The sequence below is a fragment of the Coregonus lavaretus genome (genome assembly GCF_964263955.1).
Source record: "Coregonus lavaretus genome assembly, chromosome: 8".
Lineage (NCBI taxonomy): Eukaryota > Metazoa > Chordata > Actinopteri > Salmoniformes > Salmonidae > Coregonus > Coregonus lavaretus.
Genome location: NC_139995.1, coordinates 58971192 through 58991851, shown reverse-complemented (window position 1 = coordinate 58991851; position 20660 = coordinate 58971192). Strand labels below are relative to the sequence as shown.

Here is a 20660-nt window from a genome sequence, read left to right as displayed (position 1 = left end):
AAATAAGTATTTGACCCCTTCTCAATCAGAACGATTTCTGGCTCCCAGGTGTCTTTTATACAGTTAACGAGCTGAGATTAGGAGCACACTCTTAAAGGGAGTGCTCCTAATCTCAGTTTTTTACCTGTATAAAAGACACCTGTCCACAGAAGCAAGCAATCAACAAAAATAAAACAAGAAAATAGCGCCATCTGGTTTGCTTAATATAAGGAATTTGAAGTGATTTTTACTTTTGATACTTTTGCACAGTACCAGTCAAAAGTTTGGACACACCTACTCATTCCAGGGTTTTTCTTAATTTTTACTATTTTCTACATTCTACAATAATAGTGAAGACATCAAAACTTTGAAATAACACATATGGAATCATGTAGTAACCAAAAAAGTGTTAAACAAATCAAACGATATATTATATTTTAGATTCTTCAAAGTAGCCACCCTTTGCCTTGACAGCTTTGCACACTCTTGGCATTCTCTCAACCAGCTTCATGAGGTAGTTACCTGGAATGCATTTCAATTAACAGGTGTGCCTTGTTAAAAGTTAATTTGTCGAATGTCTTTCCTTTTTAATGCATTTGAACCAATCAGTTGTGTTGTGACAAGGTAGGATTGGTATACAGAAGATATCCCTATTTGGTAAAAGACCAAGTCCATATTATGGCAAGAACAGCTCAAATAAGCAAAGAGAAACAACAGTCCATCATTACTTTAAGACATGAAGGTCAGTCAATACGAACATTTCAAGAACTTTGAAAGTTTCTTCAAGTGCAGTCGCAAAAACCATCAAGCGCTATGATGAATCTGGCTCTCATGAGGACCGCCACAGGAAAGGAAGACCCAGAGTTACCTCTACTGCAGAAAATAAGTTCATTAGAGTTACCAGCCTCAGAAATTGCAGAGTTTAAGTAACAGACACATCTCAAAATCAACTGTTCAGAGGAGACTGCGTGATTGTCGAATTACTTTGAAGAATCTAAAATATAATATATAGTTTGATTTGTTTAACACTTTTTTGGTTACTACATGATTCCATATGTGTTATTTCAAAGTTTTGATGTCTTCAATATTATTGTAGAATGTAGAAAATAGTAAAAAAATTAAGAAAAACCCTGGAATGAGTAGGTGTGTCCAAACTTTTGACTGGTACTGTGCTAAAGTGTCAAAAGTAAAAGTATAAATCACTTCAAATTCCTTATATTAAGCAAACCAGACGGCACAATTTTCTTGTTTTATTTATTTTCGGATAGCCAGGGGCAGACAAAGCATGTGTGTTTAGTGAGTCCCCCAGATCAGAAGCAGTAGGATGACCTGGGATGTTCTCTTGATAAGTGTGTGGATTTTTACCTTTTTTCCTGTCCTGCTAAACATTCAAAATGTAACGAGTACTTTTGGGTGTCAGGGAAAATATATGGAGTAAAAAGTACATCATTTTCTTTAGGAATGTAGTGAAGTAAAAGTAAAAGTTGGCAAAAAAATATAAATTGTAAAGTACAGATACCCCCAAAAAGGACTTATGTAGTACTTAAAAGTATTTGTACACCACTGTCTATATATAGATAGCTCAACATACTAATAACCGTTCTAATGTGGTATTAACAAGTGCCCATACGCGGGCTAACTGATCCACAGTGTTCTAGTTTATATTAAATCTAACATATAAAAGACACCATTGATAATAACCAGTGTAGTATTCTTAGTATAAAGAAACTCAAGACTTGGACTCCAATGCTAGGGACTTAGACTCAGAGTTTAGTGACTTGGTAATAACATTAATAAAACAATAATATAACAGAGTAACATAACTAATAACAGTTACTTATAACGTAAGTGACCAGACCGAGACACGACTTGAGGTTTAAAAGCAGTTTATTGTTCATCGAGACTACTTAAGTACAAAAAAGGTGGCCTGCCAAAACCTTTTTAGTTGGAGGAACAAGGCCCCAAAATGAAGGTTTAACACAGATTTACTAACAGCCTGGACAGCACAATACAGAGTACTAGTATGTATTACAATGTTGGCGCAGCTTCCAAGTTAAGGAGCTTGAATATTTTGTGTCTCATTGGAAATGGCACCTAATTCCCTACGTAGCTACTGTTGACTAGTGCACTACATTAGGGAAAAAATGGTGCCATTTCGGAGGCATACCATTGATTTGGAAGCACACAGCCAGTCTTCCTGGGATCTTCCATTAAAATAACACAGCTAATACAGTAGCATCTTTATCCCAACTGGTTGGATGACTAACTGGATTTACCTGTTATTACTGGATCACAAACAAGATGGATGACAAATATATTTTTGTTCAATTGTCTCAAGAGGCAAATGGGTTGAATAAAAAGCATTGTTGGTCTGTGTCATCAATGGCACTATATAGAGAATAAGGTAACCGTTATGTTCAATGGCTTTGTAGACTGTTGAGTAGCCTATATTCAGCATTATAACCGTCATAATGCACAAGTCAACGCAGCGTTTTCATATTATAACTGTGTTCCTGCACTTTAACCTTTTAAAAGAACAAATCTAAAAACAAACAAAAAAGATCAACTTTTTTTTTTTTTTTTTTACACCAAAGAAAAAAAAGAAATAAAATGCATGATTGGACAGAAAGGGAAATTAAATAGCTACATGTCATTAACAGATTAATTGATCCTCCAAAATACCTATGATTTCTATTTTTCTCTGTACATTCGTTACGCACAGCGTAATGATGGTCTTATAGTTACCTATATAAAAAATAATTTTTTATTAAGTGATTTTCCTACAGTGTGTAGGGAAGTGTGTTACCGAAGCAGAACGAGTGAGAGCCTCCAAAATTCCGGTAACTTTCCCAAAACTCCTATATTTTCCAGAAATCCTGTTTGGACGATTCCTGCATTTCCTGCTTGTTCCCTCCCGATTCTGTGAATCTTCCAACCGGGATTTCTTGAAAATCTGGGGAATTTTGGGAAAGTTATTGGGAATTTGCAACCCTAGTGACGGTAGTGAAATGTGTTTTTATAACAAATGACCTCAGGATACTAGGGCCCTTCCCTCTGCCCTCAGGATACTAGGGCCCTTCCCTCTGCCCTCAGGATACTAGGGCCCTTCCCTCTGCCCTCAGGATACTAGGGCCCTTCCCTCTGCCCTCAGGATACTAGGGCCCTTCCCTCTGCCCTCAGGATACTAGGGCCCTTCCCTCTGCCCTCAGGATACTAGGGCCCTTCCCTCTGCCCTCAGGATACTAGGGCCCTTCCCTCTGCCCTCAGGATACTAGGGCCCTTCCCTCTGCCCTCAGGATACTAGGGCCCTTCCCTCTGCCCTCAGGATACTAGGGCCCTTCCCTCTGCCCTCAGGATACTAGGGCCCTTCCCTCTGCCCTCAGGATACTAGGGCCCTTCCCTCTGCCCTCAGGATACTAGGGCCCTTCCCTCTGCCCTCAGGATACTAGGGCCCTTCCCTCTGTGCTCATGCACATTATAAAATGACGGTTCATTTCACCACATTGGCCTAAATAACAGAACGTTTTCTCATAATGTGTCAAGAAACAACATTTACAGAAAGTACAGACCAATCATTCATCTGTTATGACTCTACTATAGATTAGAGGAGTTTGTTTACATCTAAAACTCAGAAACATTAAAAGTCAATAATAATAACAACATCAACTGAGTGGCAGCTGGACCCCGGCTCTGACAGAATGTGGTTTTATCGGATCCGTCCCAAACGGTTCGTTATTCCCTACATGGTGCACTACTTTTGGACAGACAAAATTTGAGAAAAGCACCAAAAAAATAGAATATTGTCGAGAGTCCATTCCCGTGTAGCCCATCTTGCTTTTATTAAAGCTCATCTGAAGAGATGAGGGGCTGGCCAAAAGTAGTGCACTGCCTAGGGGATAGAGTGTCATTAAGGAAGTGTAGCTTTAGTCAATGTAAATATGTTAATGTCCAAGGATATAGTCAATGTAAATATGTTAATGTCCAAGGATATAGTCCATGTAAATATGTTAATGTCCAAGGATATGAGTTGGGATGATGGAATGTAAGGACATGTATAAAAAGGGCTTTAAAGCATTAAAGATGGACAGTGCTTCAAAAAAAAAAAAAAAAAACCTATAGCTTTACCATGTTCTGTCACCTTCAAGTTATCGATTACCACCAGTGTTGTACATTTCCGGTAACTTTTCCAGAAATTCTGGTTGGTTGGAGGATTCCTGGATTTTCCAGAATCTTCCAACCGGAATTTCCAGAAAATCTAGGAATTTTTGGGAACGTTTCTGGAATTTCGCAAACCCCTAATCACCACCTTTTCCGTTAAATATGTTTGTTGCTATACTGACACTGAGAAGAATGCAACACCTGTACTAATCAAATCAAATCAAATCTAGGGTTCCCTATAAATAGGGAGGAATGTATGTTGCCTTGGTACAGGTTATTAAAACAAGTCAGTTTCACAAAGCTGCTGCAGCCTACCTGCCTACTTACCACTAGCAAACATCATATTAACGTTCTAGATTATAATCCAACTGATCAGATAATCCAACTGATCAGATAGAGCATATTAGTATAGAAGGCCCTGTACAGAGACTGTCCTCTGTGTCGCTAGCTGGCTGCTCCCAGAGAGAATATTACTGAAGAAATGCTAAATAATAAAATGGAGTACAACTGTCCCAGCAGTAAGTATAATCTACGACTATTACTGAACAAAAATAAAAATACATCTAGAAGAAAAAGCCTAGTATTAAAGATTGAAATGTCTAATAAACATGAATAGATACCAGCTATTTAAAAACAAACATGCATCGGTCTTATTCTGTACGGTTAACTCTGTTCTAACCTTCACACCAGAGCTCAAATCTACCTACCAACCCACACTGCTGCAGAGAGAGAGGAGCTATCTATTCTAAACCAGAGGAAATACAACAATGCCCAAAAGGAGGAATAGAAAATAGTCCAGTTGTGAGCACCAACAATAGTAAGAAGTGTTTGAATAAAAGAAAGAGATCTTTCCCCAGAAAGAAAAGGATGTTTTGACCACATGATGCAACATCACAGAACCGTCAGCGGTTGTCATCAGTTTCTAAACATATGAAAGTATTGTTATATCGTATGTTATAAGCATGTAGCGTGTCTCATGTGTATCCATCGTGAGGTTGATATGCAAACCCTAGTCCCTCAACATTAGTGCAAATCAGTCGGCCTCTTTTCAAGTACGCACATACAGACATACAGGACAACTGGACAAAGAGGAGAGGAGGGGAGGACATGAGGGTAGAGGAGGAGAGATGGGAGGAGGGGAGAGGAGGAGAGATGGGAGGAGGGGAGAGGAGGAGAAGGGTAGAGGAGGGGAGATGGGAGGAGAGATGGGAGGAGGGTAGAGGAGGAGAGATGGGAGGAGGGGAGATGGGAGGAGGGGAGAGGAGGGGAGATGGGAGGAGGGGAGATGGGAGGAGGGGAGATGGGAGGAGGGGAGATGGGAGGAGGGGAGAGGAGGGGAGATGGGAGGAGGGGAGATGGGAGGAGGGGAGATGGGAGGAGAGATGGGAGGAGGGGAGATGGGAGGAGAAGGGTAGAGGAGGGGAGATGGGAGGAGGAGGGTAGAGGAGGGGAGATGGGAGGAGGGGAGATGGGAGATGGGAGGAGGGGAGATGGGAGGAGGGTAGAGGAGGAGAGATGGGAGGAGGGGAGAGGAGGAGAGATGGGAGGAGGGGAGATGGGAGGAGGAGGGTAGAGGGGAGATGGGAGGAGGGGAGATGGGAGGAGGGTGGAGGAGGGGAGATGGGAGGAGAAGGGTAGAGGAGGGGAGATGGGAGGAGGGTAGAGGAGGAGAGATGGGAGGAGGAGAGATGGGAGGAGGGGAGATGGGAGGAGGGTGGAGGAGGGGAGGAGAAGGGTAGAGGAGGGGAGATGGGAGGAGGGTAGAGGAGGAGAGATGGGAGGAGGAGAGATGGGAGGAGGGGAGATGGGAGGAGAAGGGTAGAGGAGGGGAGATGGGAGGAGGGGAGATGGGAGGAGGAGGGTAGAGGAGGAGAGATGGGAGGAGGGTAGAGGAGGGGAGATGGGAGGAGGAGGAGAGATGATACTCTACAGTGGGGTGCTAGAGAGATGGAAAGGGGAAGTACAATAATGGCCTTTTCATTATTTAAAAAAAGACAGATTTGCACCAGAGTTCTCTTTGGTAACGAAGGCATGTGGTTGGTTGGGATGCTTCTCCATCCAGAATCCATAGGATAGAAACAAAGGCTTCCTCACTTTCAGCTTTTCTTTTCCTTTCAACGTTTTGGGCATCCAATAACGCAAACCTATTTCAAAAAAAGAATACAATTCAAATAAATGAGAAAAGGAAACTCCCTCCATGGTTATGTACATGGCTTTGTAGCTAGCTACTAGCACAGCTCTCAGAGGGGCCAAATCATTCAGGGTAGACTTACACCAGGGACCAAGGCCAACCCTCTTCCTGGCTAGAGAGCTACTGGAGATGCAGTGTTTTGCTCCAGCCCTGTTATAAAGCACACCTGGATTGTACGCATTAGAGCTAAATAACAACAGAAAACTAAAACCAGTTTGGTACCTGGTGAATACGACCCTGATCCTGCTAAATCAGCTGCTCATCAGGACCTCCATTAGCTTGCTCCAGGTGTGTTAGATGGTCTTAGTGCAGGGCTGGAGCAAAACAAAACCACCCTGCCTGCCTACCCAATAGCTCCCCAGGAGGGTGGTTCAACCAGCCCTGTGTTGGGTATAGCTGGCTCTGATTGGCCTACTGTAGCTCATCTGTTCAGGACACAACCGAGGGGGAGTGGTTGTGGTTGACCATGTGACTGTTGGGAGAGGAGTCAGGGGAAGAGGAGGAGCTTCCTTTGGCTTTGATCTGCAGCCAGGTCTCTCCTAAGGCCTTGGTGAAGTGGTCGTCCACAGAGCCGGTGATGGACACAGAGTTAGTGACGGGTTCCGGCTGCTTGTAGTTCCTCCCCAGGCTGCGACGGAAATGCTCCTCGATCACCGGGTCCACACACACCGTGTTGGCTGGAAGAGAGAGGGAGAGAAGAGAGGGGGAGAGAAGAGAGGACATTTCAGTTTTATGTGAGGGGAGAGGAGGAATAAGCAAACTGGACAGACACTAGTTCATTAAAATCTACAGAGAGACAGGGCTATAAATATATTGACACATCAGACAGAATAATAATAATAATAATAATAATAATAATAATAATAATAATAAGCCATTTAGCAGACGCTTTTATCCAAAGCGACTTACAGTCATGCGTGCATACATTTTTTGTGTACGGGTGGTCCCGGGGATCGAACCCACTACCTTGGCGTTACAAGCGCCGTGCTCTACACCAGCTGAGCTACAGTGGACCAGAAGAAGACTGAACACATGATCTCACCAGCTTGAGATGACAGAAGACGGAACACGGTAAACCAGCCTGCTGTCAGAGAGACTCCTGCGTGTTTCATAATGACTGGCCGTGTAACAGTCCAGTCTGGGGGTTTTCCCTGGACGAACCATAAGAGTTAGACAGAGGTGTCCTTTTTGGATCTTTGTGCCGTTTGGCGTCTGACAGCATAGGTAGCGTCATTGAGACTATATCCACTTTAATGTAGTCAATTTTCTTGTTCCTTTGTGTTGTTTGGAAAAAAGCATAAAGCTTATATTGGTGATTTACTGCCACCTGCAGGGCTGGAGCCCTGAAATAAATATTGTGGCCACTAGATGGTGGTGATATAGCTTAAAGCCATTTGCAACCCATTTTGAAGAAGACAATGCTCTGTTCATTGGCAGATCGCTCCCAATACATAGGAATCCCCACCCGGTTGACTACTTTAAAATGGTGGAAGCCCTCGATGGCAATGTCCATGCTAAAACAGGTTATATCTATGATGAGTCCTCTATTTATCGCTACTCTATGTCCATGCTAAAACAGGTTATATCTATGATGAGTCCTCTATTTATCGCTACTCTATGTCCATGCTAAAACAGGATTTTATCCATGATGAGTCCTCTAGTCATCTCTATGTCCATGCTGAAACGGGTTATATCCATGATGAGTCCTCTAGTCATCTCTATGTCCATGCTGAAACGGGTTATATCCATGATGAGTCCTCTAGTCATCTCTATGTCCATTCTAAAATAGGATTTTATCCATGATGAGTCCTCTAGTCATCTCTATGTCCATTCTAAAATAGGATTTTATCCATGATGAGTCCTCTAGTCATCTCTATGTCCATGCTGAAACGGGTTATATCCATGATGAGTCCTCTAGTCATCTCTATGTCCATTCTAAAATAGGATTTTATCCATGATGAGTCCTCTAGTCATCTCTATGTCCATTCTAAAATAGGATTTTATCCATGATGAGTCCTCTAGTCATCTCTATGTCCATGCTGAAACGGGTTATATCCATGATGAGTCCTCTAGTCATCTCTATGTCCATGCTAAAACAGGATTTTATCCATGATGAGTCCTCTATTCGTAGAACAAGACAACGCCCAAGAGGACCTAGCTCCCTCTCTGCAGGAAGTAGTTCCCCGGACCTAGCACTGACCCGTCAATACAGCCTATTCCCTGTGTAGTAGTTTTTCCAACATTCATTTTTCCCATAGGCGAATTTATAAACACTTAAAATAAGGTCTGTGTTTCGTGTAGGCTTACCCTGGCGTGACGTTTTGATAACCGTGTAAATCTCTCTTGGACAAGTTGACTTTTATCAATATATTCGCCTGTACATACCCCCCAAAAATGAAACGCTTATTAGCAGCTAATGTGGCTATCATAAAGAACTACAAATGCCATGATCTGGACGAGACAGAATCTCTGGATTAACTATCTAATGTAAGCAACATTTTGTCTTGAATAAATTGGCAACATTTCTTTAAATTGACAATTCTGTGAAATAGTCCCATTCTACTGGTCTACACTGCAATAGTCCCATTCTACTGGTCTACACTACAATAGTCCCATTATATTGGTCTACATGACAATAGTCCCATTCTACTGGTCTACATGACAATAGTCCCATTCTACTGGTCTACATGACAATAGTCCCATTCTACTGGTCTACACTACAATAGTCCCATTCTACTGGTCTACACTACAATAGTCCCATTCTACTGGTCTACACTACAATAGTCCCATTCTACTGGTCTACATTACAATAGTCCCATTCTACTGGTCTATATTACAATAGTCCCATTCTACTGGTCTACACTACAATAGTCCCATTCTACTGGTCTACATTACAATAGTCCCATTCTACTGGTCTACACTGCAATAGTCCCATTCTATTGGTCTACATGACAATAGTCCCATTCTACTGGTCTACATGACAATAGTCCCATTCTACTGGTCTATATTACAATAGTCCCATTCTACTGGTCTACACTACAATAGTCCCATTCTACTGGTCTACATTACAATAGTCCCATTCTACTGGTCTACACTGCAATAGTCCCATTCTATTGGTCTACATGACAATAGTCCCATTCTACTGGTCTACATGACAATAGTCCCATTCTACTGGTCTATATTACAATAGTCCCATTCTACTGGTCTACATTACAATAGTCCCATTCTACTGGTCTACATGACAATAGTCCCATTCTACTGGTCTACACTACAATAGTCCCATTCTACTGGTCTACACTACAATAGTCCCATTCTACTGGTCTACACTGCAATAGTCCCATTCTACTGGTCTACATTACAATAGTCGCATTCTACTGGTCTACACTAAAATAGTCCCATTCTACTGGTCTACACTACAATAGTCCCATTCTACTGGTCTACATTACAATAGTCCCATTCTACTGGTCTACATGACAATAGTCCCATTCTACTGGTCTACACAACAATAGTCCCATTCTACTGGTCTACACTACAATAGTCCCATTCTACTGGTCTACACTACAATAGTCGCATTCTACAGGTCTACACTACAATAGTCCCATTCTACTGGTCTACATGACAATAGTCCCATTCTACTGGTCTACACTACAATAGTCCCATTCTACTGGTCTACATTACAATAGTCCCATTCTACTGGTCTACATTACAATAGTCCCATTCTACTGGTCTACACTACAATAGTCCCATTCTACTGGTCTACACTGCAATAGTCCCATTCTACTGGTCTACATTACAATAGTCGCATTCTACTGGTCTACACTACAATAGTCCCATTCTACTGGTCTATATTACAATAGTCCCATTCTACTGGTCTACACTACAATAGTCCCATTCTACTGGTCTACACTGCAATAGTCCCATTCTACTGGTCTACATTACAATAGTCGCATTCTACTGGTCTACACTACAATAGTCCCATTCTACTGGTCTACATTACAATAGTCCCATTCTACTGGTCTACACTACAATAGTCCCATTCTACTGGTCTACACTACAATAGTCCCATTCTATTGGTCTAAATTACAATAGTCCCATTCTACATTACAATAGTCCCATTCTACTGGTCTACATTGCAATAGTCCCATTCTACTGGTCTACACTACAATAGTCCCATTCTACATTACAATAGTCCCATTCTACTGGTCTACACTACAATAGTCCCATTCTACTGGTCTACATGACAATTGTCCCATTCTACTGGTCTACACTACAATAGTCCCATTCTACTGGTCTACATTACAATAGTCCCATTCTACTGGTCTACACTACAATAGTCCCATTCTACTGGTCTACACTACAATAGTCCCATTCTACTGGTCTACACTACAATAGTCCCATTCTACTGGTCTACACTACAATAGTCCCATTCTACTGGTCTACATTACAATAGTCCCATTCTACTGGTCTACATGACAATAGTCCCATTCTACTGGTCTACATGACAATAGTCCCATTCTACTGGTCTATATTACAATAGTCCCATTCTACTGGTCTACATTACAATAGTCCCATTCTACTGGTCTACACTACAATAGTCCCATTCTACTGGTCTACACTACAATAGTCCCATTTTACTGGTCTACACTACAATAGTCCCATTCTACTGGTCTACATGACAATAGTCCCATTCTACTGGTCTACATTACAATAGTCCCATTCTACTGGTCTACATTACAATAGTCCCACTCTACTGGTCTACACTAAAATAGTCCCATTCTATTGGTCTACACTACAATAGTCCCATTCTACTGGTCTACATTACAATAGTCCCATTCTACTGGTCTACACCACAATAGTCCCATTCTACTGGTCTACACTACAATAGTCCCATTCTACTGGTCTACACCACAATAGTCCCATTCTACTGGTCTACACTACAATAGTCCCACTCTACCGGTCTACATTACAATAGTCCCATTCTACTGGTCTACACTACAATAGTCCCATTCTACTGGTCTACATTACAATAGTCCCATTCTACTGGTCTACATTACAATAGTCCCATTCTACTGGTCTACATTACAATAGTCCCATTCTACTGGTCTAATTTACAATAGTCCCATTCTACTGTTGTCCATTACAATAGTCCCATTCTACTGGTCTACACTAAAATAGTCCCATTCTACTGGTCTACACTACAATAGTCCCATTCTACTGGTCTACACTACAATAGTCCCATTCTACTGGTCTACACTACAATAGTCCCATTCTACTGGTCTACATTACAATAGTCCCATTCTACTGGTCTACACTACAATAGTCCCATTCTACTGGTCTACACTACAATAGTCCCATTCTACTGGTCTACATTACAATAGTCCCATTCTACTGGTCTACATTACAATAGTCCCATTCTACTGGTCTACATTACAATAGTCCCATTCTACTGGTCTACATTACAATAGTCCCATTCTACTGTTGTCCATTACAATAGTCCCATTCTACTGGTCTACACTACAATAGTCCCATTCTACATTACAATAGTCCCATTCTACTGGTCTACATTGCAATAGTCCCATTCTACTGGTCTACACTACAATAGTCCCATTCTACATTACAATAGTCCCATTCTACTGGTCTACACTACAATAGTCCCATTCTACTGGTCTACATGACAATTGTCCCATTCTACTGGTCTACACTACAATAGTCCCATTCTACTGGTCTACATTACAATAGTCCCATTCTACTGGTCTACACTACAATAGTCCCATTCTACTGGTCTACATTACAATAGTCCCATTCTACTGGTCTACACTACAATAGTCCCATTCTACTGGTCTACACTACAATAGTCCCATTCTACTGGTCTACATTACAATAGTCCCATTCTACTGGTCTACATTACAATAGTCCCATTCTACTGGTCTACACTACAATAGTCCCATTCTACTGGTCTACACGACAATAGTCCCATTCTACTTGTCTACACGACAATAGTCCCATTCTACTGGTCTACACTACAATAGTCCCATTCTACTGGTCTACACTACAATAGTCCCATTCTACTGGTCTACATTACAATAGTCCCATTCTACTGGTCTACACTACAATAGTCCCATTCTACTGGTCTACACTACAATAGTCCCATTCTACTGGTCTACACTACAATAGTCCCATTCTACTGGTCTACATTACAATAGTCCCATTCTACTGGTCTACATTACAATAGTCCCATTCTACTGGTCTACACTACAATAGTCCCATTCTACTGGTCAACATTACAATAGTCCCATTCTACTGGTCTACATGACAATAGTCCCATTCTACTGGTCTACATGACAATAGTCCCATTCTACTGGTCTACACTACAATAGTCCCATTCTACTGGTCTACATGACAATAGTCCCATTCTACTGGTCTACATTACAATAGTCCCACTCTACTGGTCTACACTAAAATAGTCCCATTCTATTGGTCTACACTACAATAGTCCCATTCTACTGGTCTACATTACAATAGTCCCATTCTACTGGTCTACACTACAATAGTCCCATTCTACTGGTCTACATTACAATAGTCCCATTCTACTGGTCTACATTACAATAGTCCCATTCTACTGGTCTACATTACAATAGTCCCATTCTACTGGTCTACATTACAATAGTCCCATTCTACTGGTCTACATTACAATAGTCCCATTCTACTGTTGTCCATTACAATAGTCCCATTCTACTGGTCTACACTACAATAGTCCCATTCTACATTACAATAGTCCCATTCTACTGGTCTACATTGCAATAGTCCCATTCTACTGGTCTACACTACAATTGTCCCATTCTACTGGTCTACACGACAATAGTCCCATTCTACTGGTCTACACTACAATAGTCCCATTCTACTGGTCTACATTACAATAGTCCCATTCTACTGGTCTACACTACAATAGTCCCATTCTACTGGTCTACATTACAATAGTCCCATTCTACTGGTCTACACTACAATAGTCCCATTCTACTGGTCTACACTACAATAGTCCCATTCTACTGGTCTACACTACAATAGTCCCATTCTACTGGTCTACACTACAATAGTCCCATTCTACTGGTCTACATGACAATAGTCCCATTCTACTGGTCTACATTACAATAGTCCCATTCTACAGGTCTACACTACAATAGTCCCATTCTACTGGTCTACATTACAATAGTCCCATTCTACTTGTCTACACTACAATAGTCCCATTCTACTGGTCTACATTACAATAGTCCCATTCTACTGGTCTACACTACAATAGTCCCATTCTACTGGTCTACATTACAATAGTCCCATTCTACTGGTCTACACTACAATAGTCCCATTCTACTGGTCTACATTACAATAGTCCCATTCTACTGGTCTACACTGTAATAGTCCCATTCTACTGGTCTACATTGCAATAGTCCCATTCTACTGGTCTCCACTGCAATATTCCCATTATATTGGTCTACACAACAATAGTCCCATACTGGTCTACATTGCAATAGTCCCATTCTACTGGTCTACACTGCAATATTCCCATTATATAGGTCTACACGACAATAGTCCCATTCTACTGGTCTACATTACAATAGTCCCATTCTACAGGTCTACATTACAATAGTCCCATTCTACTGGTCTACATTACAATAGTCCCATTCTACTGGTCTACACTACAATAGTCCCATTCTACTGGTCTACACAACAATAGTCCCATTCTACTGGTCTACACTACAATAGTCCCATTCTACTTGTCTACACTGCAATATTCCCATTATATAGGTCTACACGACAATAGTCCCATTCTACTGGTCTACATTACAATAGTCCCATTCTACTGGTCTACATTACAATAGTCCCACTCTACTGGTCTACACTACAATAGTCCCATTCTACTGGTCTACATTACATTAGTCCCATTCTACTGGTCTACACTACAATAGTCCCATTCTACTGGTCTACACTACAATAGTCCCATTCTACTGGTCTACATGACAATAGTCACATTCTACTGGTCTACATGACAATAGTCCCATTCTACTGGTCTACACGACAATAGTCCCATTCTACTGGTCTACATTACAATAGTCCCATTCTACTGGTCTACATTACAATAGTCCCATTCTACAGGTCTACATTACAATAGTCCCATTCTACTGGTCTACATTACAATAGTCCCATTCTACTGGTCTACACTACAATAGTCCCATTCTACTGGTCTACACAACAATAGTCCCATTCTACTGGTCTACACTACAATAGTCCCATTCTACTGGTCTACATTGCAATAGTCCCATTCTACTTGTCTACACTGCAATATTCCCATTATATAGGTCTACACGACAATAGTCCCATTCTACTGGTCTACATTACAATAGTCCCATTCTACTGGTATACACTACAATAGTCCCATTCTACTGGTCTACACTACAATAGTCCCACTCTACCGGTCTACATTACAATAGTCCCATTCTACTGGTCTACATGACAATAGTCCCATTCTACTGGTCTACACGACAATAGTCCCATTCTACTGGTCTACATTACAATAGTCCCATTCTACTGGTCTACACTACAATAGTCCCATTCTACTGGTCTACATTACAATAGTCCCATTCTACTGGTCTACATTACAATAGTCCCATTCTACTGGTCTACACTACAATAGTCCCATTCTACTGGTCTACATTGCAATAGTCCCATTCTACTGGTCTACACTACAACAGTCCCATTCTATTGGTCTACACTACAATAGTCCCACTCTACTGGTTTACATTACAATAGTCCCATTCTACTGGTCTACACTACAATAGTCCCATTCTACTGGTCTACATTACAATAGTCCCATTCTACTGGTCTACATTACAATAGTCCCATTCTACTGGTCTACATTACAATAGTCCCATCCTACTGGTCTACACTACAATAGTCCCATTCTACTGGTCTACATTACAATAGTCCCATTCTACTGGTCTACATTACAATAGTCCCATTCTACTGGTCTACACTACAATAGTCCCATTCTACTGGTCTACATTACAATAGTCCCATTCTACTGGTCTACATTACAATAGTCCCATCCTACTGGTCTATACATAATGACTTTCCAACAACTATTAGATCATGTATGTGTACCACTGAGGATAACTTGTTGAGCACATATTGTTGTGTTGAATAATAACGGTATTTTTTGTTGGCAAGGTCTCCTGTAGTACTGTACTGGTAATAGTATGGTATAATATGGAACTATAGTATGCTACTTACAGCATATATGTACATACAATGTGTATAATATAGTATTATATAATATATTGTGGTATAGTACTTACAGCATATATGTACATACAATGTGTATAATATAGTATTATATCATATATTGTGGTATAGTACTTACAGCATATATGTACATACAATGTGTATAATATAGTATTATATCATATATTGTGGTATAGTACTTACAGCATATATGTACATACAATGTGTATAATAAAGTATTATATCATATATTGTGGTATAGTACTTACAGCATATATGTACATACAATGTGTATAATATAGTATTATATCATATATTGTGGTATAGTACTTACAGCATATATGTACATACAATGTGTATACATAGTATTATATCATATATTGTGGTATAGTACTTACAGCATATATGTACATACAATGTGTATAATATAGTATTATATCATATATTGTGGTATAGTACTTACAGTTGCTGGCTGGTCTCCTGCTGTAGTTGCTAGGGAGGTTGCTGGAACAGCCGTTGTGAGACACAGGGCATTGAGACAGGTTACAGTTACGGTTGTTGGCTGGAGCGCACGTTATCACTGACGGACGATTCTAAACACACACACACACACACACACGTTTGGACTTAGCATGTGGTTTGAAGACCACTTTTTACCTGCATGTTCTGAGCTTTGAAAGACTGTGTGTGTGTGTGTGTGTGTGTGTGTATGTGTGTGTCTCTCTCTCTACCTGCTGGCGTTCCACAGGACTGACGGCGGCTGGCGAGATGGGGAGGGTGCGGGCGGCGTCCATGTTGTTTTTAGTCAGGGCGAGGGGCTGGTCCATGGCCAGACTGGGAATGTGGTGGTGGGGGGCGTACAGGTGGTGGTTGCCATGGAGACCCATGGAGGGGGCGGCGGCTCTCTCTATGGGGCTGCGGTCCCTTGGGTCCTTGGAGGTGCGATAGTCTCCGTTGGAAGGCTTGCCTCTGCAAAGAGTAGGAGAAGATTACTTTACTGTCCAATTGTACATGGACGTCCAACGGAAACTTGTCTTCTGCTTCATTCCAACCCCTTTAAGACAAACATGAGAGAAGAAAAGGTCAATCATTAGGCAACGGAAAACCTTTTTAAAAGTTTGGCTACAGAACACAAAAAAATGAACACTTCTTATTGAACGAGCTCAGGTAGTCCCCTCGCTGTTTGAGTGTTTTCTTCTGTTTGGTGCCTGGTGAACAGGACCCAGAAGAACAAGAGGGGGACTGTACTGAGAGGAAGAGGAGGGGGGAGGAGGAGAAGAAGAGGGGGGAGGAGGAGAAGGGGAGGATGAGAAGAGGAGGAGGAGAAGCGGTGGAGGAGGAGAGGGGGAGAAGGAGAAGAGGAGGAGGAGGAGGCGAAGCGGTGGAGGAGGAGAGGTGGAGGAGGAGAAGAAGAGGGGGAGGAGAAGGAAGAGAAGCGGTGGAGGAGGAGAGGGGGAGGAGGAGGGGAGGAGGAGAGGAGGAGGAGAAGAGGAGGAGGAGGAGAGGAGGAGGAGGAGAGGAGGAGGAGAAGAGGAGGAGGAGGAGGAGAGGAGGAGCGATGGAGGAGGAGAGGGGGAGGAGGAGAAGCGATGGAGGAGGAGAGGGGGAGGAGGAGAAGCGGTGGAGGAGGAGAGGGGGAGGAGGAGAGGAGGAGCAGAAGCGATGGAGGAGGAGGAGAAGCGGTGGAGGAGAGGGGGAGGAGGAGGGGGGAGGAGGAGAAGAGGGGGAGGAGGAGGAGAAGGAGAAGTGGTGGAGGAGGAGGAGGAGGGGGAGGAGGAGGAGGAGGAGGAGAAGGAGAGGAGGAGAGGAGGAGGAGGAGGAGAAGGAGAGGAGGAGAGGGGGAGGGGCGGAGGTAGAGAGGGGGAGGACCTACTACCATACCCCGTTCAAAAGGCACTTCAATCTTGTGTCTTGCCCATTCACCCTCTGAATGGCACACATACACAATCCATGTTTAAAAATCCTTCTTGAAGATGTCTCCTCCCCTTCATCTACACTGATTGAAGTGGAAGGTGACATCAATAAGGGATCATAGCATTCTCCTGGAGTCACCTGGTCAGTCTATGTCATGGAAAGAGCATATGTTCCTAATGTTTTGTACACTCAGTGTATGTACACTGAACAAAAATATAAACGCAACATGTAAAGTGTTGGTCCCATGTTTCATGAGCTGAAATAAAAGATCCCAGAAATCTTCCATACGCACAAAAAGCTTATTTCTCAAGTTTTGTGAACAAATTTTGCTTACATCCCTGTTAGTGAGCATTTCTTCTTTGCCAAGATAATCCATCCACCTGACAGGTGTGGCATATCAAAAAGCTGATTAAACAGCATGATTACACCAGTGCACCTTGTGTTGTGGACAATAAAAGGCCACTCTAAAATATGCAGTTTTGTCAACACAACACAATGCCACAGATGTCTAAGGTTTTGAGGGAGCATGCAAATGGCATGCTGACTGAAGGAATGTCTACCAGAACTGTTGCCAGAGAATTGAATGTTAATTTCTCTACCATAAGCCACCTTCAACATCGTTTTAGAGAATTTGGCAGTAGGTCCAACCGTCCTGTTACCACAGACCACATGTATGGCGGCGAGCGGTATGCTGATGTCAATGTTGTGAAAAGAGCGCCCCATTGTGGCGGTGGGGTTATGGTATGGGCAGGCATACCATAATGAACACAATTGCAAATTTGAATGCACAGAGATACCGTGAAGAGATCCTGAGTTCCATTGTCCTGCCATTCATCCGCCGCTATCACCTCATGTCATATCTGTACACAATTCCTGGAAGCTGAACATTTCCCCATTCTTCCATGGCCTGCATACTCACCAGACATGTCACCCATTGAGCATGTTTGGGATGCTCTGGATCAACGTGAGCGAAAGCATGTTCCAGTTCCCGCCAATATCCAGCAACTTAGGAGATGTATCGCGCTGCATGAGGCAAATGGTGGTCACACCAGATACTGACAAATTTTCTGATCCACACCCTACCTTTTTTTAAAGGTATCTGTGACCAGATGCATATCTGTATTCCCAGTCATGTGAAATCCATAGATTAAGGCCTATTTAAACTATTTCAATTGACTGATTTCCTTATATGAACTGTAACTCAGTCAAATCTTTGGAATTGTTGCATGTTGCATTTATAGTTTTGTTCAGTATATGTATTCGGAATGTATTCAGACCTCTTGACTTTTTCCACATTTTGTTACGTTACAGCCTTATTCTAAAATTGTTTAAATAGTTTTTTCCCCTCATCTATCTACACACAATACCCCATAATGACAAAGCAAAAACAGGTTTTTAGAAATGTTTGCTAATTTATTAAAAATAAAAAACTGAAATATCACATTTACATAAGTATTCAGACCCTTTACTCAGTACTTTGCTGAAGCACCTTTCAAGGCTGTAATCACCGCCAGTTTTCTTGGGTATGGCGCTACAAGCTTGGCCAACCTATATTTGGGCAGTTTCTCCCATTCTTCTCTGCAGATCCTCTCAAGCTCTGTCAGGTTGGATGGGGAGCGTCGCTGCACAGCTATTTTCAGGTCTCTCCAGAGTTATTCGATCGGGTTCAAGTCCAGGCTCTGGCTGGGCCACTCAAGGACATTCAGAGACTCCTGCGTTGTCTTGGCTGTGTGCTTTAATACAGTGGTTCTCAAACCTCTCCTCGGGGACCCCCAGATGTTTCACAATAACTCACCTGATTCATCTGATCAAGGGCTTGATGATTAGTTGACAAGTTAAATCAGGTGTGTTAGCTGTGGAATATATCAAATACATGGAACGGCTGGGGGTCCCAGAGGAGAGGTTGGAGAACGGCTGGTGGTCGCCGAGGAGAGGTTGGAGAACGGCTGGTGGTCGCCGAGGAGAGGTTGGAGAACGGCTGGGGGTCGCCGAGGAGAGGTTGGAGAACGGCTGGGGGTCCCAGAGGAGAGGTTGGAGAACGGCTGGGGGTCCCAGAGGAGAGGTTGGAGAACGGCTGGGGGTCCCAGAGGAGAGGTTGGAGAACGGCTGGGGGTCCCAGAGGAGAGGTTGGAGAACGGCTGGGGGTCCCAGAGGAGAGGTTGGAGAACGGCTGGGGGTCCCAGAGGAGAGGTTGGAGAACGGCTGGGGGTCCCAGAGGAGAGGTTGGAGAACCACTGCTTTAATACACACCAGTTCAGTTACACTTCAGAGCAGCAACACAACAATACAAGGGAAGGTTAACATTGGGAAAAACAAAAGAAAACCTTTACCTTGTAAACAATTAGCCTTATTGATACATGTTTGTTGTTTGTTTTTTTCAAATATATTTCCCTTTATCACTTTCCAACCCCACCACTCCTTCCCTAATTGGAGTAAACTCGCGAACAACAATGCTTAGGCCTCTACTTCCAGCTTATTTAAACAGGTAAGCCAGTTGAGAACAAGTTCTCATTTACAACTGCGACCTGGCAGTTATACATACTATATACATTTTATGGACACAGTCAATTTTACAATAATTCTATTTTGTTTGTTTTTACTCATGAACGTCCCTCAACCTCTCCGATCATTTTCATGATGTCCATCCGGTTTGCTTCTATATGCCATATCTTTCTAACTGTGCTCTTTCACAAAAGCTCTCAACCTATAACCTATATACAGTGGGGGAAAAAAGTATTTAGTCAGCCACCAATTGTGCAAGTTCTCCCACTTAAAAAGATGAGAGAGGCCTGTAATTTTCATCATAGGTACACGTCAACTATGAGAGACAAAATGAGAAAAAAAATCCTGAAAATCACATTGTAGGATTTTTAATGAATTTGTTTGCAAATTATGGTGGAAAATAAGTATTTGGTTACCTACAAAAAAGCAAGATTTCTGGCTCTCACAGACCTGTAACTTCTTCTTTAAGAGGCTCCTCTGTCCTCCACTCGTTACCTGTATTAATGGCACCTGTTTGAACTTGTTATCAGTATAAAAGACACCTGTCCACAACCTCAAACAGTCACACTCCAAACTCCACTATGGCCAAGACCAAAGAGCTGTCAAAGGACACCAGAAACAAAATTGTAGACCTGCACCAGGC

General features: G+C 42.2%; 1 protein-coding gene across 1 annotated transcript in view; it reads right to left on the bottom strand.

Annotated features, from left to right (window-relative positions):
* Window positions 1–6665: 6665 nt before the first annotated feature.
* Window positions 6666–20660, bottom strand: part of vgll4b (vestigial-like family member 4b) — a 70723-nt gene continuing 56728 nt past the window's right edge. Inside the window, exons 3-5 of the mRNA XM_084167898.1 lie at window positions 16333–16570; window positions 16065–16194; window positions 6666–7005 (exon numbers count right to left, since the gene is read on the bottom strand). Coding sequence (XP_084024024.1) covers window positions 6758–7005; window positions 16065–16194; window positions 16333–16570 — 616 coding nt within the window. The 3' untranslated portion in view covers window positions 6666–6757. The remainder of the gene's footprint in view (window positions 7006–16064; window positions 16195–16332; window positions 16571–20660) is intronic.